General features: G+C 38.8%; 1 protein-coding gene across 1 annotated transcript in view; it reads right to left on the bottom strand.

Annotated features, from left to right (window-relative positions):
• Positions 1-23,307, bottom strand: part of LOC121959544 (ephrin type-A receptor 5) — a 72,889-nt gene that overhangs the window by 18,740 nt on the left and 30,842 nt on the right. The window contains exons 4-9 of the mRNA XM_042508910.1: positions 16,066-16,221; positions 15,025-15,363; positions 5,666-5,790; positions 4,073-4,162; positions 3,780-3,849; positions 3,537-3,639 (exon numbers count right to left, since the gene is read on the bottom strand). Coding sequence (XP_042364844.1) covers positions 3,537-3,639; positions 3,780-3,849; positions 4,073-4,162; positions 5,666-5,790; positions 15,025-15,363; positions 16,066-16,221 — 883 coding nt within the window. The remainder of the gene's footprint in view (positions 1-3,536; positions 3,640-3,779; positions 3,850-4,072; positions 4,163-5,665; positions 5,791-15,024; positions 15,364-16,065; positions 16,222-23,307) is intronic.

Below are 23,307 nucleotides of genomic sequence, written 5' to 3'. Positions count from 1 at the left end.
TGATCCTATATGCATGCATGCACGCACGCACGCGCGCAGGCACGCACGCACTCATTCACTCATTCACACACTCACACACACTATTCATTTACTTTACTGCATCTAAAACATCCAAATGTTTTAGATGGCAAAGTTCTCGTCATCTTGCAGTTCTTAAAGACAAAAGCTGGAGTGCACTAACACACTGACAACACACAAACACACATACACACACACAGGGGTCATGTCTAAGTCTTCTCATCACAGCTCTCTGTAGGACAACCAGACTTGGCTGGAGGGGTTCGGTATGGGCAGCTGGATAGTCTGGGGGAGGGGAGTCTGTGTGTGCGTGCGATTTTGTACATGTGTGTCTGCCTGAGGGTGTTTAGTTTGCCGGATCTGTTGAGTCAAGGGGTTTGAGCACGCACATGCCCAGCCGGCCCTGCAACTTTCTACATGTGTGTCTGTGTGTGTTAACCCATGCATGCATACATCAGGGCGTATGTGCGTGTGTCTACACATGTGTGTTGGATGTCTGTGCATGTGTGTGGAGTCTGGAGGGTCACATGCAGGCGGAGAGAAGGGGGAGGCTGGAATACAGTGGTTGGAGGGGGTTGTGGTGCTTGTGTCCCAAATCCATCACTGGAAAATTTGGCATTCCTCCATCTCTCCTCCCCCACACCAAACCGGAGCGATTCTCATCCCTATTCGCGCTAAACCAAAACCACCCATGTTTCTCACTGATTTGCTTTTTTAATTCTTTAACATCACTAGAGCTCCCACTGTCCACCATCTTACCATTCATTCAAATAACTACATTTTCACCATCGTTGTGAATATATCACTGCATGAGGATTTAATTAATAACTAGAATTATGACCTAACACTTATAAGGGATGGAGGTTTCTATGAATGAAGGATGGGTAAAGAACATGAATGAACAGATCAATGGACATAAGATCAATACTACAAATGCATGAATGAGAGATGACTGGATGAGCAGACCATCAGAACATGAATGTGAATCTGAAATGATACTTTAAGCTTTGTAATACTGCCCTCAGTTAAGTTAATTATGGTTCAGTTAAGGCATCTGGATATACAGTATATGGCTGATAATTAACTCAATTATATACACATCAAAGGAAATTCGAGGAGGATGAAATGAGGCACAAAAAAGTTCAAGAGTTCAATGAACTTTAAGAGACAAAATTAGTTGAAAGGGACTTGTAAGGACATGAGATCATATGAGTTAAAGAGGCTTTACTTTTTATTCTGCTTTGCATGTATTTGAAATGCATGCGTTTAACTCTACCACCTGGATTGACATCTACTTGCTGCATTCAGATGTCTTCAACAAGCGTTTTAAACTTTCAAATCTGAGAACATTAGCTTAATTTCTTTCAAAACACAAGTATTTTACAATGTTTAGGGGAAAAAAAGAAAAAAAACTAAGGAAAAAACTATATTTGTAGCTAAATATCATGATTTCATATTTAAAATTATGTTTCAGAATTATTATGATTTTAAGCACTTTCTCGGGTCATTTTCTTATTTTAAATGCATTTATTAATTTACAAATTTTGTACTTTTTACTCATTTAATGCTAATTTTCAGGTTGTCTCTTTTTTTTCTTATTTGCGGCTCTTTTTCTGTCTTTGAAAGAAATCAAGCCTATTTGCTTGGAGTTCTAAGGTTTAAAAGCTTTCCCTGCTATAAATAGCATTCGCATTTGAGTATGTTTGCGTGCATATGTGAAAACGATATTGGCAAATTGCTTGTACCAATTACACGACTGGGTTAAGTGAAGGTCAAACGAGCCCAGAGGCATTCAGATACAACATTAATGCAGCATGTAATGTACTATATGGAGTGCTAAATGTGGATGAGTAACAGCAAAGTTGTGTCACTGGACTTGAGGAGTTTCTGTTAGCTTTTGTGCATCAACCCTAAAGCTATAACCTAAAAAGCAACCCTTAATCCTGAACTATTACAAATCTGGAACCCCAGGCGTGTGCATATAATCCATAATGCTGCTCAACAATGCAGAAATATCTGGGTCACAAATGAGATTTTGATATTTGGTCATTTTTATTCGTGAGCAACAGGTCAGAAGAGGACAAGGGGATGTCCTATGACTAAGCTCACATACAGTATGAGAAAAAATGTGAAAAATTTAAGTCAGAGTGTCCTGTGTTTGTAAAATGTAGTGGGTTTTTTTTACTTGAAGAGAGCAAAGTCTAGAGAAGCACCAATTCGGATGATTTTCAGCTCAATTGGCCATGAAACGGTAATCAGCCAGTCAGTCTCAGATATAGCTGAAACTGCACCAATCAAATTTACATGCATGTGCTGCATGATGGTTTAAGTGATTTATTCAGACCATCAGGGAAAACTCTGTAATTCATTCCCATGCATGTTTTTCAAAGTAATCACAGTGATTTGGTTCGTTTCCCAGCCACATGGAGTCTCTCCTCTCCTCTTAATATACAACCCACTGTATGTACACAACCTTTACATTCTTGTAAATACATATTAATTCATAATACACACACACACATATGATTAAAAAACCTGACATTAAACAGTGCAGAATTATTACAGACTGTAGTATTAACGGAGTTCCAATGTTCTGCAGTTGGTATTGGAGAAATTACAGGTGGAGAAATTGGAGAAATTACCAGAATACATTTTTTTTTGGTTACTTAGGTTACATAAACATCATCTCATACTGTTTTTTTTTTTTTTTATCTCACCAACTCCATTTCTAATTTGCAGTTAGATTAATACATTCGTCTATGATGCATTTTCACTCTTCAATCATGAGAGCTCTCTGTGTCTGAGCCTGGCAGTAACGATAAGAACAGTAGTATCGTCAAAATCTTAATTATACCCATACCCTAGTTAACAATCTATATATACTCTATAACAGGCCTATAACCACAGAATATTTTCTCTGACTTTTCTTCTCTGATATATTATTAGTTTGAGCACAGATCTGTTCCACCTGTTTCGTTTTGAGAAGTAAAAAGAAACAAACAAAAAAAAATAGATAAATTATCTAATCACCTGGAGCACTTTTTATTTTGAGTTTGAGCAAGAGAAGATCCTGTAACCTGGTACGGGTTGGGGGAAATCTAAAGGTTATTCAACTTGCAAATTTTTATTATAAGCATACAACTGAATTTTCCATCAAAGAAAAGTTATAAACATGTCTCTGTTTGCTGAATGTTATAGTTCTTAAAATGACAGAAAATTAGATTTGGCCAAAATGTGAATTACGGCATGTTAGATTCCTTAAAATTCAGAAAAAAATTGAAAATCGGTTCATCTTTAACAATGTCTTTAAGTTTACTCTCATCACCCAATAATGTCACATACTTCAAAGATAAGAGGATGTCGAGTGTCAGTAAAAACTTGCATAAATTACTATTTCAGATATCATAATCACTTGTGTTTTTAAAGGAGAAAAATGTACATGTTACACATGTAAAAAATATTGTAAACATAACTTCCTGTTGTGTTTATGCTCCTTCAGGTGTGTATTTGTATCTTACCGTCCACTGAGCAGGAATCCAGCGACCACCGCCAGTAGGACTAGAGCCAATGTGATGGCCACGGCTACTATGGAAGCCTGAGCACGCTCGCTGGTCGCAGTTACTGCCAAAAAAAAGAGGTGGAATTAGACATAAATACACAAAACCACACCTGGCATCTGTTGTTCATGCAGCCTCCAAAAGCAGGTGGGAGACATGTACAAGTTGAACTTGCGTGCTCACGCACTCTCTGGTTGTACTCACAGTAAGGGCTGGTCTGGAATTCAAAACGGCGGCTAAATGCGCCATAGCCTGCTGAGGTTCTGGCTCGCACCTGCAATGCAATACAAGAGCTTTTTTTTTTTTTAAATTTTTTTTAAATATATATATATATATATATATATATATAAATTTTAAAATGCCATATGCTTTACACATGGCTTTAATCCAGCCTCTTTAGTTGCTTATTCTCTTCTTCTCATCTCTGACTAGTGCTTATCGTCTTCATATTATTATTAATCAATGGCATTTTAAAATTTTTTGGAGGCATGTTTGACCTGGAAGATGTAGACTGATGATGGCTTTAGGCCTTCCACCACCATCTCCGTCTCCTTGGATTTTATAATGGTGTAACTGGAGTCCTGCTCCTGTGAGGGAAAGGGGAGAGGGGGGTTATTGTAATTCAGTCACTTGCCTTACATATATTTTTGTAGCTCTGATGATTATTTGCTCTATAATTCCTTTTTCTTCCGCACATTTTTATGGCTAAGCAACCTGTAGTACGTGTGGGAGTGTGTCTAAGTGCATGTGTGCAAGGATCAGTTTCCCAACTGTAACCACATCAGGTTTAAACACAGCTAAATGTCCCCTCCATTAGCCAGAAGCCATTAGCTAACCACTGACCACAAACCCTGCTCTGCTCTCCTGTATACCTTTATTCTGACCTTCCCAGAAAAGACAACAGCAGAGGATGAAAGAGAGAAAAGAGGAAGGGCACAGGAACAATGATCTGAATAGAAGCATCAAATTGCTGTCTCTATACAAGTTCAACTTAACAAAAAAGGAAAGTAAAAGGAAAAAAAAAACCCACATAGCTATAGCGCCATTACATGAAAGAGACTTTCTGTTTTATCAGTTCAAGATAAATTGGATGTATATTTAACTGTATTTCTGAAGGCCAATTTGAACAATGTTGGTCTATAAAATTCTGCAATTAGATTACAATATATTGTACATTGGATATGTACAACAAAGTACTGTGTTAAGGCAAACATCCACTGGTGATAGGGGTTGCTCTAGCAACATCAAGTCAGTATACATATATCACATGTTACTGATTTAACGCAATTACATTTATATATTATAACATTAATTTTCATTTGGGTGAACACGACACTGAAAAAAAAGATCAAACAGAGGTGATGAAATTTGCATTACTGTGTTTACAATTGATAAAAGCAGAGTCTACATACTAGACTATGCTTCAGTAAATTTACATTAGTAAAATTACATTACCATTGAGGTGACATTTCTAGGTACTTGGGCTGTACCTGACTTGAAATTATGCCAGTCGAATCAGATCTGGTTGTTCAATACGAATATTTGACGATTTGTTTTGTTTTCCATACAAATTTTTCAAGTCTGCCAACTCAGCAACAAAATATGGGGACCAAAATGTTCCCAGAAGCACAATGCACAGAAAAAAAGGACTACTCGACTTGAATCAATCTTAGTAGACTGAGGATCTCCGAATAATCATTTGAGTCTCTTGAGTCTTTAGTGTGTTCACATAATTGGAATTTAAAACCAAACCTAACTGGATCAAAGGTAAACAATGTAACATAATCGTGAACCTTGTCTCAGACTTTCAGATGCAAAAAGGCCATTAAATTGTGTGGTAATTACCATTTTCTGAAGAGAACATTTATAATCTCCCCATATCATAAAGCTAAATTGCTAAATTGTTGCCAACACATGTGATATAATGTAATACACCTAACATCAGAATGCACACAAGATCCATACCTCTGTGTAAACATCTATTTATAATGAGCTTTAGAAAGGTAATCAAAAACCACAGGAAGCTCAAGGCCATTGGACAAAGGCGCAAAGCTTTGTATACAGAGCAATAAATCTTTATGTTTTTTTACCTTCTCAAAATACTTAATCTCGTACTCCAGGATGATACCGTTGGGGCGATCAGGCTCAGCCCAAGAAAGAGAGATGCTGCTCTTCCCCGTGTGACCTTTCCTTACCACACTCACTGGGGATGGTGCTGCACACACACAAAGACATAAAGACATAATACAGTTTTTAAGTACCAACATTAATTTGCTCGAGTAGTAGAAATCCAGCAGTTTAATATGATGCACCCAGTGCATCTTTTTAATTTGGGTATTTAACATGATCAATTCTAATAAACAGTGATTAAACACGAGAGGAATGGTGCCAAAATTGTAAATTCTGTTGGGTATCATCAGCATCTACAAGACATCCTTCTTTTGATGACACCTCATCCTTTGATGTTTACATGAGCAGAGCTACTTGTGATGCTCGCTGTGGTTGCTGTACATTATGAAAAATTAAAGTGGAGATGAAACATCAAAGATCACAAAAAATAGACCAAAAAATATTTAAACATGATGATAAAAATAAAAGATTTGCTATATTAGAATTTACACAGTGATGTACATGTGTCTTTGCTGTTGTGTTGTTTTTGTCGTCAACATAATTTCCATGGAGATTCTTCTTTGGAATTTAAGTTTGTTAGTTACCAAAGTTCCTCTGAAGTCATTTGGCACTGTCCATTCAGCTTTAACTCAACAACTGACATTATTTCTGGTTCCAGTGCAGCTCTCTGAAAAAAAATGTCTGCAATCTGGCAACAAGGTGCACCTGTGCCTAATTAAACTATCCCTTTATATCTCGCTATTCCGTAGAAGCTGGCGAAGAAGCACATGAAGTCAACTATGACCCTACACATCTGGCACACAGCTTTTAGTGTACCAAGTTTGGCAGTCAAAAGCCGTAATATTATCACAGGAGAAAACTTTCTTTGGTCTTATGGTGTTTGTTTTTTGGCTGTTTGCAAAGTTTCCATTTACATTATAGGATTTGGGGTAATTTATTCTGCAAGTTCTGAAAAGTCAAGTGAGCTCAGTTGTGTGCGTTTGCATCAATCACTGAGCCATCCTGTTGTAACCTGAACTGTTGGCCCATCTCTCAGAGGAACAGTTGGAGAGTCTCTGACACATAAAGAGCTTTTCACCAGGCAAAATGCTCCCTCAGGCAACATCCCGATAGTGTGTGTGTGTGTGTGTGTGTGTGTGTGTGTGTGTGTGTATGTGTGTGTGTATGTGTGTGTGTGTGTGAGAGTGTAAGCCTCTACTTCAAATGCTAAACACCGTTTAGGTTTCAATAGCCTCAGCAGAACTCCACAGGGAATAAATCATCGCTACAAACACAGTAACTGTATCCTGAGTGGATGGTCGCACAGAAGTGTTATCTCCAACATCTTAAAAGCCTGAAACCAGAGACCGAATCACACACTCACACTCAATGCTTAAATGGTATAAATGCTGGGATGGGATGAAGAGAGAGAGGGCTTCTTTTCCCAGCAGCTTAACGGGTAACAATACACCGAAATCTAAGTTTAAATCCTCCAGAAATGGATGCAGTTTGCCATTCCATATTTAATCAAAAGTTTTCAATAGAGGGTGTCATATGAGGGTGTGTGGATTGTAAAGCTCTCTGGTATTCATACATGATTTTCGGTTATATAAGTAAACTTGAGGTGACACTCCACATATGAAGTCTATTCCCATTTCTAGGGCTACAGCAAATATTTTTTGTAAGTAATTTACAAATCTGTCAAATGTTTTTCCAACAACCAAAATGTAAATTTAATAGTAAAAGAACAAACCTCACATTTCCCAGAGGCAAATGGATGTCTCCAAATAGCTTATTAGGATCAGTTTGGCTGGGTTGATGTTATGCCACATCAGGACATTGATTTAATGACCTCCACCCACTATACCTAATATTTATATAATATAACCTCCATAAATGTATTAAGAGACCTGGAAGCAGCATTTGCAGCAGGGCCTCATTCATTCCTATGAGAGCTGCTCAGTAGCGCATGAAGCAAAAAACACTTAATTTCTGCGGTATGATAGTACCGGCATCTTTTGTATAATAAGGTCCATAAGGCATGTGCACTAGAGACTTAAGTGGCCAAGTGTGCCCATGTGGGTAACTTTCGCCAGCCAAACAGCTAACTTCCAGTTTAGCACTCGCAAATTTGAATGGGGATAAAATGATTTAATCTTGCAGCTCTGCTAGACTTCCCAAATGTCATTAGAATGTAATGATCAAATTCTGATAAATAAATGAGTCATTTCAAAGGGCTTTTGAAACTCTAAAAACTGTATCCACTGATTGACAGACATCTCTTTCCCAATATAAGTCAATGGGAAAAGTCTTCCTGGGTCCCATGGCATCACGTGATTGACCTGCACTGTGTAATTCCACTTTTGGCCGCTAAAATTTACCTGGCACTGTTTCTGGGGGCTTGATAAGTGTTCAATAGAAAGTGGAGCCTGTGTGGGATAGAACAAAGGTTACAAATTGTAACCCTAGTTCTATTTGCACCCTTTACCTAAGGGGCCCTGTCACACACTCTTAGGCAGCTCCCTGAAGAGAGTGAAGGATAGCTGACTGCACCATATGTCTCCTTTATACTGTTGACTCTTCACAGATTTAGGTAGGCACATCCTGATTGTCTGGCTACGTTTATGCATATTTCAGTGGGCGAATGCATGCTCATGAATGGAGAAGAGTATTACTTATAGAGTCCATTAGGAAAATTAGCTTTTTTCTGGGATACAGAGAGAATGACCTGTCTTCTGATTTTGACTGGCTTACCTTGAAATTCCCACCCTAAACCTAATCAATCCAGCTCTTCTTGCCTAAACCGAACCAATCCAACCAACAAAGACAATGAGAACAAGCCAACCTGTCAATCAGTCTTGCAATACATGCCTTTGCATTCCTACAATTCATGAATTTGCGTCCAGTAGAAGGCAGAGCCTGTACTAACAGAACTAGTGTTGTAATATTGTAACCTTTGTTTTGTCTGATACACATTCCAAAACCCAACAAATCTTCATATTTGAAGGGCTGGAACTGGCAGCTGTTTGGGGATTTCAGCTTGAAATATTAATAAGATGATGCATCTGTTATTTAAATTGTTGAATTTTCTCTTCACTGACTAACTCATAATTTCAGCATCAATTAAAACTTTAAATACCAGCAATTCCAGCAGGTCATGCCTGTTTTTATTTTAGTTTGGAAAAATAAAAGCTGCTAAATGTTCAAGTCTGAACCTTCCTTCATTGTAATTTACTGCATTTTTGTGCATCTTAATGAACAATGAATTCTATTTGGAGGACATTTACAAACAACAAATTGCTCACAGACCCGTCAGATAATTTCTGCTTGTTCCTTCTCAGCCTTTTCACCAAATACCCAACAGCACAGACGCACAACGTCAATAAATAACACCCAAAAGCAGCATTTTAGTCAACAGAAGTTGCACAATGTGACACCTTTTGGTGCCACAACTGAGCGACTGAGTCTAAACAAACAAGTGTTTTAAAACCTGATGGCTCCGAGAAACGCTGATGCAGAAAGAGAGAGGGGAGGTGGTGGAAGAAAAGGGGAGGGTGGGGGGGGGCAAGCAAGTGGGTTGACAAAAATGGAAAAAAAAGTAAGAGATGAGCCATGGAAGGGGAGACGTGGTGAAACACAGGGCGCCAGCAACACTTTCATTTTAGCAACAGGGAAGACAGTGGAATCACACTTCCTGGTTTAAACACTTCCAGTGTGTTGCATGTGCTAATAAGCACTTTCAGTACGCTAACGGAGGGCAAAAAAAATTAACTCTAAATATCCGTGAAGCCATTTCATGTTTTTCCATTTAAGTGAAGCTTTATTTCATGCAGAGAAAAGTTAGAAAAGACTGTGAAAGCTATATTCAGCGGACAAGTGAAGCCCTCCAGTGTAACAACTCTGGCCTCAGATAAGAGCAACGTTATCACAGTGCAGAACATAAGCCTCTCAGACCACTATCTGTCTGAAGCATCACCAAAATCAATACAAGACCTGCAACTATCTGGTTTATTATCCTTTAACTAGCCTCAGAGAATGACAAGAAAAGAGACCGAGAGACAGAATGAGAGAGAGACAGGAGACACAGAGAGAGAGATGGCTTCATTAAGGTTGTAAAGTACCAAAGCTGCTCTCATCTTTTTTGTTTGCAATTTAACTTCCCGCCTACCCGCTCTATCTCATGCCACTCTCATGTTTTTCATGCATTTGCAACAGTGACAGTCATCTGGCAGCCTCGAACTGATCTGTCACACAACATATTACAATCCTATCTGTTGAAACTCACACATTTCAGTCACTCAGGAATTCATGAAGGTTGTAACAGGAAGAATATAGACAGTATGAGACGGCTTCTTTGCCTGGCGTTATCCATGAACTGTTTTTTTGTATGTCATTCACCATCTCTCTTCCCTTAATTCCCAACATGTCTTCACTGTCGTCTGACTAATAAAGGCCCACAACTCATTAAAAATATGTTTGAAGGAATATTTGATTCACAAACTCAGTCAGTTGGAGGTAAGTCTTCTTCTTGTGAAAGAAGATGTGTGTGAAGTCACAACAATCACAAACAGAGGTTGAATTTCTTTAAGTAAAAAGAATGACATATGAACCACGGCTGACTTCTTTTCCCACCCACTTTACATCCCATATATGGTCTGCTCTGATCCACAAAATGTCTCATCTGTCCTCTTTAATGTATTGTATCCCATTCCTATTTAGGAGAAAGGAGTGACTGCAGTTCCTGATCCACACTGACAATAAACATTAATCAGGTAAACCAGACAGTGTGCATGAACATGCTAAAAGACTGCATTCATTGATGTCCTCATGTTTTTGGTGAACAGTAAACTGAATGTATCCATTTACAACCAATGAACGTGGGCGATCACTTTCATGATACTTAACAATGCTCACATACTGTTTTATGGCACCTGGCATATCTGTCTTGTGTTTAAGATGGTTTCCCCATCAATATATATTTAAACCGACCTGAATCTGAACCAAAGCTAACCATGGAGGATGGTGTTATGCAATTCAACAGGAGGGAAAAACTATCCGACCAGGCAACAAGCTTAAAATCAACACCTGTATGGCTGGTGCAACTAGAAAATTCAGACAGCACAGCTACTGGTAATGTTAACGGTGAACCAGTTGATATTGATAACTGGTAAATGGTCTGCAGTATCTCAGCCAAGGAAACATGTAGATTGCAGGGGCCAGGGATTGAACCACCCACCTCCTGATAAGTGGACCACAGCTTTACCTCCTTAGCCCCAACGGCCCATATTGGAGGGAGTTTTATGAACAAATCAGTAAAGATTCCAATGGAACAAAAATGTCGCATCTTTATGCAAGTTATACCTACTGAGAAAACAAGTCTGATCATCAGCTACATTGGCAACAAATGTAAAATGACACATCAAGTTTAGGTATCTGAGCAGTCTTAGGAAATATCTGCAAGTGAATGATGATCACAAGATTTATTATTTTTTAAATAACATAAGACATTAAGGTTAACCAGCACTTCAAAGTTCAAATTGTGAAGTATGAACTAGATCATTGTAATCTATAAGAGCTGATTTTCAAGCTAGGTTTCATGAAGTGTGTGTGTTTTTTTTCTGGTTTCAATACTGAAACCAGAAAAGAAACCCCCTAAAGTTTCTTGTTAAAGTATCAATATTTTCTCAAATTGAAGATAGTACATCTAACAATTCTACAGGCAGATCTCCAAATAAGACTTCTGGAAACTTCAAATGTGCCAGTGAAACCAAATGTTAGTCTGAGTCACTAAAAGTGATACATTTTAACTAACTTTTAAGCTAAAATACTCATAAATTAGCAGTTTTGAAGAAGTTAATCCCTTCCTTTTCCAAATTGAAGTAATTTCACTTTCAGTTACATCAACCCTTCCTGCCCCACTACTTTTTATTCTACATCTAAAAACAAAAGTAAGACACATGGGCAGAGCACCAAGCTGTGCACTTATTCTTACCACCCACAAGATAATGTATCACGGTTCATTTGATTAATAGCCATCAACATCAAGAACAATGTATAGGAGCATTTAGTGTGCAGTTACTGCACAGCGCTCCCACACTGTGAACAACATGAAAAACAAATGGGCAGAAATAAAGACATAATAGAGCTGAGCTACCGCAGGATCTCATTTCAAGCAATCATTAGGCTTATCTGCAAACAAAAGACTGCTTTGTCTGTGATTACTGGCGATTAATGGTCGGTTAGATTGTTTGTTTTAGCATTTGGATTCATGAATGACATCTTCTCCTTGTATGGAATCAACACTGCCACTCACAGATTTATTCACAAGGCATGAAGAAATACCTAAAATACAGACGCTTAGAAATGCCGCTGGGTTGCAGGGGCAGGTCTGCAGTCAGTTTGGTGATTTATTTTCTTTTTTTAAATTAATTTCTACAACTTCATAGTGGCTGCCAGCTAGCTACCTTATCAAAACAGTATTGGTGTGAAGGAAACATCAAAGCAGTGCAAAATATATGACTTCCATTTCTTAAATTGTCAAGCTGCACCAGACCTGAGTGTTTTTCAGTGTGTACATGCACTTAATGTCCACCCACCTTTTCCCCTCCTCTCGACTTTACCTCCTTTTACTTCCCCTTCCTTCACCGCTTCCTGCAATCTCACCTTTTCTTTCTTTATCACATCCTCCCCATCATTTCTCCTTCACTTCCACCTCTACCTCCGTCCTGTTGTTCCGTCCTCCCCTCCTGCCTTTCACCTCTCCTGCTCACGAGCACCAACACTTTATTATTCAGCAGGGCTTCACAGGGACACTGTGAAATCACCTATTTCACGGATCCCTTATCGAGTGTGACACTTCCCACACATCAAACGGCAGATCCTCTGACTCTTTCTCTCCGTCTCTGTACTGTCTGAGTCTCCCTGTCGCCCCCGTCTCAGTACTTCAGTCTATGCATCTTGTTTTTTTGCCTTTTTACCCTCATGAGCACAAGCACAGTCAAAAAACAGATGTTTACATTGCTGATCAAAGTCCTCACTGGATAATTACAACTGTGATACAGACACAAGGCAGGATGTGTTGGTTACGATTATTGCTTCAGGATTATTGTTAACATGACTGTTCTGACGGAAAATCACTTGGCACACAACCTCTGCTGGTTAAAGTTGTAATTCCACTGCAGTGATGTAGAAAAGTACGTATTTGAAATCACTGTTGGGTGCAGTTAGAGGTGCAGCAGAACTTGTGACAACATTCATCAATGATGCTAGATATGTTAAGAGGTGCACTACACAACTGTGGAGGTATGTTAAAGGGATATTTTACCCCAAAATCAAAAAAACAAGGCAAGTATCATTTAGTTACAATATCTTAGAGAGAAGACAGACACTTCTACAGCTTATATGTCCAACACTTTGCAACTCACACCAAAAAAAAAAAAAAAAAAAAAAAAAAATCGAGATTGATGCAGATAAAGGTAAAATATATTCTTTTGATTTGGGGGTGAACTGTACCACACTGTAACATCTGGCAAGTTGACTTTACTTAATAATTTGAGGAAACCGATTGCCTCGAAAGTAAATATAACTACTAGTCTTAGTACTTAGAATTTAGTTATATTTATTTGATTTTGCGAAGATGTTACAACAGGGACTGTAGATTATCTTGAGTAAACAGGTCATGATATCTGGGAAGAAACATTGCTGCTGAGTTGTTTAAATGTATTTATTTTGGCGTTTTGAGCAACACCTGCCATCTAGTTTCATTATATTTGACAGAAGGCAGACATCTCTACAGCCGATATCCTCAGCACTCTGCAACTCCCACCAAAACAATCAAATAGCACTACCGGTTAGAGGAAAAAAAGCAACACATTTTTTATTTTGCGGCTATTTTCACTTAAAGCAAAATGCACCCTAGCCTAGCCTATACCACCTCTATGCCAAAGAGCAGCACATTCTTATCTGTCTGTGACTCTGCCAGCCATGTGTAATCTAGTGTAATCCCTAATCTCCACCAGGTCCAGCGCCTGGTTAATTTTAATCTAGCCACAACTCCAATAAACTGAATGTGGGTCCTGTAGTATGCTGTAATCCACTCAGTCTGCTGACAGCCACAACGACAGCACAGTTAGAGGGCCGTCGGTGCTCTCGACTGTCAGACAACCATCTGCCTCTTTCTCATTCTCTCTCCTCCTCCTCCTCCTACTACTACTACTACTACTACTACTACTTCCTACCATTACTTGACTGCCAATGAACCATTTGTTCAACACAGGAACAAACATACTCCTTCAAAAGTTTTGTTTTTTTTTCCCCTTCAGATGGAAGCCTTAGAAAGGAGAACATTAATCTCATATTTTTCTCTTTTCATTACGCCGTATGCTACCTATTTCATTACAAGCAAATAAAATAAACTACACAAGCACATACCTCCCATAAACATAAAAACAGGCTCCTGAAGCCCATATGAATTTTAATCTCAATTTAAAAGGAAAGCCAGTAAAGCTTTTAGTATTTACAGCGATGGGGAGTAGTCGGCCTCTTTCATTGTCTAATATTAGAGTAGTCTTTCATGTTTGACCACAGTGCTGCTCACTTTGTTGGTTTAGTGCCTTGCTCAAGCATACTTTATGGCCACACAGATTTTCTGGTGCCCTGGCATTGCAAATAAAAAAGATTCCCAGAAGCCACAAGTACAAAACATTACACCAGCTTAAGTTTTCATTTGTTGCTCAGATTTTGATGGATAAATGTACTTCCCAGCCTAAAAATAACACATAAACCTATCCATTATCAGCCCGATTCATCATTTTTGATAGGCATGCAGGATGACACCTGCTACCACACAAGACTCCCTGCACACAAACAAGCAAATCAAGAGCTTTCATTACGCCCCCGATTCCTGCAAATCTTGTTGATGAAATGTGCTGCCTAATTGAGGGGACCAAGCTGCCTTTTCAATGACAAATCTGGATGCAAAAGCGAAAACAAAAAAAGCTCTCCACTGTGCAATGTTCCCTCTTTCACTGCAGGGATGGCACACGCGAAGAAATGAATACAGCGACAGATTTGTTGGACAAATACTGTGATAATTTGATCATCTGGTGTCTTTGTTATGGAACCAAGATATTCGCACCACGAATCAGACATGCAGGTTGTCTGTGGAAGTCTTCATAAGGAGGCAAAAAAAAAGTCAAAATGGTGATGATTTGGGAAATTCAAGTTTGAAAACTGGGGAGGGGACTGGGACAGCTGTGGTGCTGATTGGAGAACTCGTGTGGAGGCTGTGATTGGCAAAAAAGCAAGTTCTGACAGTTGGGACAGATCTGGTGTGACATACCTGCCTGATTGGTCGTCACATTGAGCGACACATACTGCTTGGCGTGGTCTCTGGCCAGCTCTGACACCCCGTTGACAGCCTCCAGCAGGAAGCTGTAGTTGGTGTGTGACTGCAGGTCGGCCACCATGACCGAAGTGTTTGACAGGCCAACACGTCGCGGCAAAAAACGTACACTGGGGCCACATTCCTCCAAGCCCCTTCCATCTGGCAAGACCTGTCTGCAGAGGATGTTGTAGCGCACATCTTTCCTGCCACCTGTTTCCATGGGAACAGACCACTCCAGGAAGACGCTGGTCTCATTGACATTGGAGATGGCGTTGCGTGGAGCGGAGGGAGGGCCTGAAAGAGAGATGGAAAAGGGGTAAGCAGAAGACAAAAAGATCTAGTAATGTTAAAACTTCCAAAATCTGATTTTAATGCAGCAGCATTATATTATAAAACAAAAGTAGAAAAAATGTGGAAATGTTAAAAATGAAAGAGATAGTTTTGATTTTTTGTTTGGGATACTTCATAGTCAGTAATATCCGCTTTTGCTATCACACAGAAGATTAAAAGCCGCAGAGGCTCGACTGAACAGGTTGAGAAACTCATTTGTTCCTCTGTCTACCGCTGCCTTGCTACCGCTTCCATCAACAGCTACGCCTACAGAGAATAAATTCGCTGTGCTTTTACATTATGTAAAATGTTATCCATGGAAGATTACTGTACAAATTTCATTACGCTTGACAAAACTCCATGACTTTTTTTGCAAACTTTAAATAATTTTTTACCAATTCCATGACTTTTCAAGACCTATAAAATGTGACTGTGATATTCCATCACTTTTCCAGGCTTTTTTTAGGTGGCTAAAATACATTTTGCTGCTGGCCCCATCCACATGAGTATATTGCTTTGCTTCTGTGTCGGCACCCATGCCAAACTGGACTATGACAAACATCTACTGTAGGTAATATACTGACTATAGATAACTACCTCAAACACCCCAACTTCAAAAAATCTGGACTGTCCTTTTAAGCAAATATAAAGGTGTTGTGTCCTTACGTGTACAGGCCATGTTTGGAGGGTCGGAGTCAATCTTATAGTATCCATCCTCACAGCTGCAAGCCGTGGCTCCTGTCTGCCTGGCCACACTGTGGGGTGGACACTTACTGCAGGCCAGAGACTCCAACAGCGAGCGGTAAAACCCCACTTTGCAGACTGAAAGGCGAGGAGGGGAGGGGGTGGATGGGGTGTTTGGGTTTGGATAAAGAAGAGATGAGATGATAAGAGAAGACATACAAATAGGAAAAGGAAGGGGGTCATGGGAAGAGAGGTGAAAAAAGAAAGTGGGGGAGAGAAAAAGCAGGACAGCGTGGTTAGTTCCTTTGAAAAAAAAGGAGGTCAGCATCAAAACGGTAGCCACAATTTCCCTGGGTGGTTGCTGTTTTGAGGTTTTCCATCAGAGATAGCTGAAATTAAAAGAGGCGTTTGCCATCTAGTTGTGTTGTCAGATTTCCTTTTGTAGTGTGGAAATAAGAAAAAAAAATCTTATTTCCCTCTGGAGATTATTTCTTTTATCCAACCTATGCAACCTTGCTCTTTTCAGTTTTTATGATCTTAACCAAAAAAGGAATATTTGTTTTCCTATTGTGGGGCTTTCCTTCTTATTCAGTCAATTCAGTGACCATCATCTGATTCGAAATTGTGTGCATCTGCTGCACAATATTGCACCTACCCAGCCCCATATGTGAGACATATACAAACAAATACATCAAGCACAGGAACAGACATAATCTCCCGTCCTCCCACACAAACATACACTCAGACGGTTGATCTAAGTGGAGCAGGTAGACGGCTGGGTGACACACTCAGAATGTTAACACGCGTGAATACATCATCAACCTCTGTCGCCATGGCGGCGCCCCTGAGCCATCTGATCATGGAGTTATCACGGCATCATTTTCTTCCTGATTTTGCTTGACAGATACAAATAGACACATGCAATAGAGGATCAGTGGAAGAAGTATTCAGTCCTTTACTTAAGTAAAAGTACCCACACCCTCCTGTGAAAATACTCTGTTACAAGTAAGTTATGCAAAGACAAAAGGTACTTAAGTAAAAGTATGAATAATCTAGAAAAAGACTAAAATTATAAAAGTTAAAGTATCCAATGCAGAAAAATCTAAAAAAAAAAAAAAAAAAAAAAAAACTCATGGTATTTAAAAATAGACAGAACACCCCAAACCTCAAAGTTAAAAAGAGAAAAATATCAACATTATAATACTTAAACATGCACCAAAAACTTTCACATTATAAAAAAAACTACAAAAGAGGAACACACATTCAAAAACTCAAAATTGCAAATAAAAGAGAAAAAAAATACTTCAATGGTTGTCGAAATAGTTGCCAATTAATATTCTGTGAATCAACATATTAATTTATCAACTAATTATTGCAGATGTACTTGTATAAACAGTTAGATTAATTTATAACAATAATCACATTTTTAACAGCTCTTGTGTTTTTCATGCAAAAATCTCAATTTGTATAGTAACTAAAGCCGTCAGATAAATGTAGTGAAGTAAAAAGTACTGTATTTCCCTCTGAAATGTAGTGGAGTAAAAGTATAAAGTAGCATAAAAAATACTCAAGTAAAGTGCAAGTACCTCATATTGCTACTTAGGTACAGTACTTGAGTAAATATACTTAGTTACATTCCACCACTTTAGAAGATGAAACAATAATGGGACATTGGACTCTTGATAAGAAGAGTTAGTCATAGATAACAATGTATTCTGTAATGAAAAAGATTGAGTTTTCTTCATTGTTGAGGAGAGGAGAGCAGAGAGAGGAGGACAAAAGAGAGGAGATGTTTCATCTGTGTTTGTCCTCTGAGGGCTGAAAGGTTAGGAGCTCTTGTTTTCGCCCATTGTTTCTTAATGTGGCTGTTGTAAAGCCATTCAGGCAGCAGCTGGGATTAACAACTACATAATTAAACTTCAGGTAAGCGGACAGGAGGATAAAAAAAAAAAACAGGAGAGGAGAAAGCACACAAGATGGAGAAAAAAGAGAAGGGCGGGGAAGAGAAAGGGGGAAGAATGCCGATTTTACAAGCAGAGATGGGGAGAGAATAGAGGAGAGAGGATGAGACAAAGAAGGAGCGGAGTGGAAGATTTGTGTGCTCGCGTGTGTGTTTAAGGCGTTAGGCGGCAATGGCTCTGATTCCCCTTGACGGAACCTTGGTCCACTGTCATGGAACATTAGGCCTGAAAAATTCTCCCTCTGCCCTGGATCGCTCTGTGTGTCACCTCTACTGCGCACACACACAGACACACAGACACACAGACACACACACACACACACACACACACACACACACACACACAAAAGGCCTTGCATGTGCTTGGCATGCAGCATGCCACACATACCCTAATTATGAGTTGCGGCTCTAGAAGTTGCTTTTGAGGCATTCAGGAAGCTGGCCTAGTTTTGAATGAGCAGATAGTGATACAGCTGATGACATAATTCATGCTCAATAGACTGAAGAGAATAATGTATGCCTTCAGGGTTCACTTCATTCCAACATGAAAATCTGGTCTAAATTTTGCGGCCATCATTTTTTTTGTTTTGTTAAAATTGGATATTTGCAGAAAATGTAATAATAGGAAGAAAAAGAAAAAGAAAAAAAAAGAAGAAATACATTTTATTAATAGGTGCTGAAAATAAAAAGAATAAGAACTGCTGTGTGTGTTTTTTACCTTAAAATTAACGGAGTGTGCCATTTTGCCCTGCCACATTTCTACAGTAACTCAGAACATACAAGGCAAATACTGGCACTAGTTAGGGCCATTCATGTTGGCACTAATGTGAAAGTGCTTTGTTCAGTTTTTTTACTGGCTTTTTAACACCTGGTCCAGGTGTTTTGAAGAGGAAAAGACTTTTGCAGATAATTCAGATCCCAGTAAAACTCTCCTAAACAATGAACAGTGAAGGAATTCTAACTGGGAGTTCGTACTCCGCACATGGAAGAAGTTTCAGCTGGTTGCAATCTACAAACTTCACCACTAGATGCCGCTAAATCCTACACACTGCTCCTTCAACTGTGAATATTTTCTGGTCTCTTTACTCCTCTTTGACAGTTAACTTTGGGTTTTAGAAAAAAGACAAAAGACATTTGAGGACGTTGTCTTGCACTTCAGGAAACACTTTTTTTCGACAAAACAACTAATCAATAATCCTGAAATAACTGACTGATTAATTTAAGAATGAAAATAATTACGAGTTGCAGCCCTAATTTTCATTCAGTGCATAACAACCTCTTTACTGTCAACGCGTGTGCGTGTTAGAGGAGGGCAGAGGCATTCAGGGCAGTAGGACACACCTGATCCTTTGTCTGCTTCAGCCCGTTGCCCTGCAGACATTTATGGTTGCATACAGATTTATTGCCATCGTCTGGTGTCTCGCTCTCCTTGACTTCATCCTCCAAACCCCCATGGCCAAATCAATAAAAAAATGGGATGCAGCTCATTTCACAAAGACAGACACACATGCAGTGAGTGAAGAGGGGCAGAAAAATAGCAGCTAAAAAAAACATTGCACATATTTATAATTTGAGATATGTTCAGTTTCATGCCAGTATAATGATGATTATTATTTATTTTTTTCAGTTTGGGTGCCAAACTCTCACCTCTTGGTGTTTCTGTGCTGCACTCCCCAAAGATCACCTGCCAGTCAAACAGTAGGCTGTGGGCACAGTGTAGTACCATGATGGTTCCTTATTTAGGTTTCCTGTTGATAAAGTTTTGCGTTTCTACCATTTTTTTGTCTGTCAGCCACAGTGGCAGTCAACTAAAGGATAATTTATTTGTTTTTGGGAACATATATCAGATAACATTTACTATATGATGTTGGATTTTTCATGGTAAAGAGTGAAAAGACCCCATATATCTTTTGTTTGTTACTGCTGAATGGACATAAAAGAGACAGCCATCTAGATAGATGTACACATTTGCATAAACACTGGCTGATAACATTGTCTCAAAGATTATATGATGCATTTTGATTAAATTAAAATAATGCATTTATTGCCTCAGGAAGTTGCAAATGATTAGGAGTATGATATAAAAATTTGCAATTAAAATGTGCAAATTGGTGTGGAGAAAAAAATCCATTGCATGCCACTTTAATGAAAGTCAATTCCAGCTGACTTACAGTGTAGTTGTTAAGGTATTTATTATCATTAATTCTAACTCATTTCCATTTAGGCTAAATAGATTTGCCATGCTCTACAGGAAAAATGAACACGTGGAAATGAACTGCAAGGACGTTTTGTTGAACATGACATGTAGCATGAGCGCATAGTTAGATCATGCTCTGTTTGCTAGCATTTTTTTGCTTAATTATGTGCCTAAGGATTTACCACACGCAGGCAAAAGGGGGGCATAAGGTCAGGGCAGCCAGCTGAAGGATGAAACTGGGATAAAGTGATTAAAATGCCACAGAGAGTGAAGAACATGTATGTTCAGAGTGGAATCTGAGAGCAAACCACAGCTGAAGGGTTGCCATACAGTCAATGGTGCTCTTATCAACATGTAAGTTGACTTAATTGGCATGGCAACTGAATTACTGAACATGTGACAGTGATTACTATTTTCATTTAAATGTTATAAACTATTTGTTATTACAGCAAAATGAAGGTTGTTATTATAAATGACAGACCTTTGTTTCCTTACAACATGCTCAAGCATGAAGCAGTGTTCTGTTATTATGCAGCACAAACCTGGAATAATTATTATATCAATTGAATATTTCTTTTCTGATTTGTTAAACTATGGTGGTTCTACATTAACTCTTCTTGAGCTAAAAAAGTGATTTCAAAATAAAATGGGGCCAGTGGAAGAAACACTACTGTGCACATGCAGCGGGCCCGTTACCGCTAAAGTAAACCCAGAAGCTCTAAAACTTTTTCGGCATATGCGCCATGCGAGCAGCTCCATTGGAATGAATGGGTGCCGTCTATGATCTTGTATCCAGGTATTATTAAAGTTTACGGGTAAACACAGGTCTTTAGGAAAGCACCCAAGCATTGCATCCAATAATTCCTAGAGGCCCTGTGGCCCAAAAAGCATTTTCCCCATAGAACACCATTGTAAAATGGAACTGCAGACAAGGTCAATTATAACCCTTCTTATTGTAAATTTTTGATCCATGGAGGTTTTATATTCATGAAATGCAAAAATGAGAGAAGCAATTTTAAAGCAGGAGAAACAGTCCTGCGCATATTTAGTGGGCAGCATGCACCAGGCGTATGAACCAGACTACCAATTCTTTTTGGCTGATAAGGCACCATCTTGATATGGTATCTGGTTATTACACCTCTATAAGGAAACATTATCGACTTAAAATCAGCATGTTAGCATGACTGTATTAGCATGCTGATGTTAGCATTTTGCAAAAAAGAAAAAAGAAAGACAACAAAAAGTACAACCCTTAAATAGCCATGAGCATGACTGTAACGACACACAATAGCAATACACGACATACAGGCTGCCAGTTTGTTTTTTAAATAAAAAAGTAAATGTAATATTAATTTTGTAATATTAATTAATATTAATATTAATCAATGTAACATGAAGAATGGATAATATATTTCCTAAATATATTATGCATGCCTGAAGTCTTTAAACTGACCAGCACCATAAACTTTAACCTTTAAGACCACATTGCTACCTGCTTAATAATCATCTTTATTAGTGCAACTCTCGTATTATCTGTATTTTCATTAACTTTCCATAATTTCTTCACTTAATTGAATCATCTCTTCATTATTCATCTCGTTAAATGTCCTATGATGAAACTTCTCTAGATGCAAGGACAGGCAGGCTGTTAGATCTCTGGATCCAGTCCTATACTTCTTAAATTGTCTTAGGGACACACCCCCTCACGCATGCATCTTCATATCCGCACACGCACACGCGCACACACACACACACACACACACACACACACACACACACACTTGCTGTGGTGAGATTAGTTATTGTCATGGCTGGCTGACTGAAATGGCTCATTCGTCATTGCGAATGCAGTGTGAATAGGCGGTGTTGGTGGTATTAGTGTGTGTGTGTGTGTGTGTGTGTGTGTGTGTGTGTGTGTGTGTTGCCCTTGGGCAAGCTGTCTTTCTGATGCCACGCAGCTCTTAATGCACAGCACAAAGGGTAATAGGTAATTAATATGCAATACACATTAATGTGCCTGCGTGCATGTGTGTGTGCGTGCATCTGTGTGTGTAAGGTTAATACGTAATTAATATGCATCACACACTGGCATCCCAGGCAATTAAGGATCCAGCGGTGTCCGTTGATGCTTCTTAACGAGTGTCCTCTTTAATTGGAAACATTTCATTGTAAACATGTTGATTTATATGACTGGCTGTCGTTTGGTGGGATTAGAGGGAGTAAGCGATTAAGGCAGAGGGAGAGAGACACACTCGAAAGGGGGAAGGGGGGTATAAAACAGAAGTTAAAGTTAAGGGCCCCATACTGTGTATCAACAGGATATTGGATTTAAATTCATTTATATTCATGGCGACACAGTAAGGATCCAAATATTAAAATAAACTCCTACAACACAAATATAATAAAAATCACAGGAACAAGGTTCAGTATTCGCAAACCTTCTGATGACTACTGCCAGTTAGTTAGTTGGCAAACTGATGTGTGAAATCTGCTATAAATTGTAGAAACTTGAAAATGGTCTGCAGTGATGGAAAAGGAACCTTTTACAGAAATAGAAGTAGCAACACCAGAATGTATCAAGGAAAAATGCACTTAAAGACATACTTCATGACCATCCCCAACAAATGATCATTTGTATAATAATTACTTACCCCATGTTACATTGAATTCGTAAAGAAAAACCTTGTTTTTCTGGCATGCCTCCGGTGAGCGAAGAATCCAAAAACAGAAAATTCTTGATGAATTGAAGTCACAGGGGTCCAGATTTAATCTATGCTCTCTTCAAAACCAGACTCCATTGACAAAAAACATTAATTTTATGCCACTGAGCACAGGAGCTGCTGGTCTACAGCTGCCTTGTTCAGTTGGTTTGTGCTATTGTGTGACTTTGGAGTTTTGGAGGGTTAGTTCAGATTCACCAAAGTCACACCACTTGAGGCAGTGATAAACCAACACCTCTTAGCGAAGTAAAATAAGGAAAGGGCTGTCTGTGTGAGGGTTTATAAATGTATGTTTTAATATTATTTTTATTTGTTGTTAAATCTGGACCCCTATGACTTTGATTCAT

Source organism: Plectropomus leopardus, chromosome 20 (genome assembly GCF_008729295.1).
Source record: "Plectropomus leopardus isolate mb chromosome 20, YSFRI_Pleo_2.0, whole genome shotgun sequence".
Classification (NCBI taxonomy): domain Eukaryota; kingdom Metazoa; phylum Chordata; class Actinopteri; order Perciformes; family Serranidae; genus Plectropomus; species Plectropomus leopardus.
The sequence above is the reverse complement of the archived record's forward strand: the minus strand, read 5'-3'. Positions and strand labels throughout refer to the sequence as shown.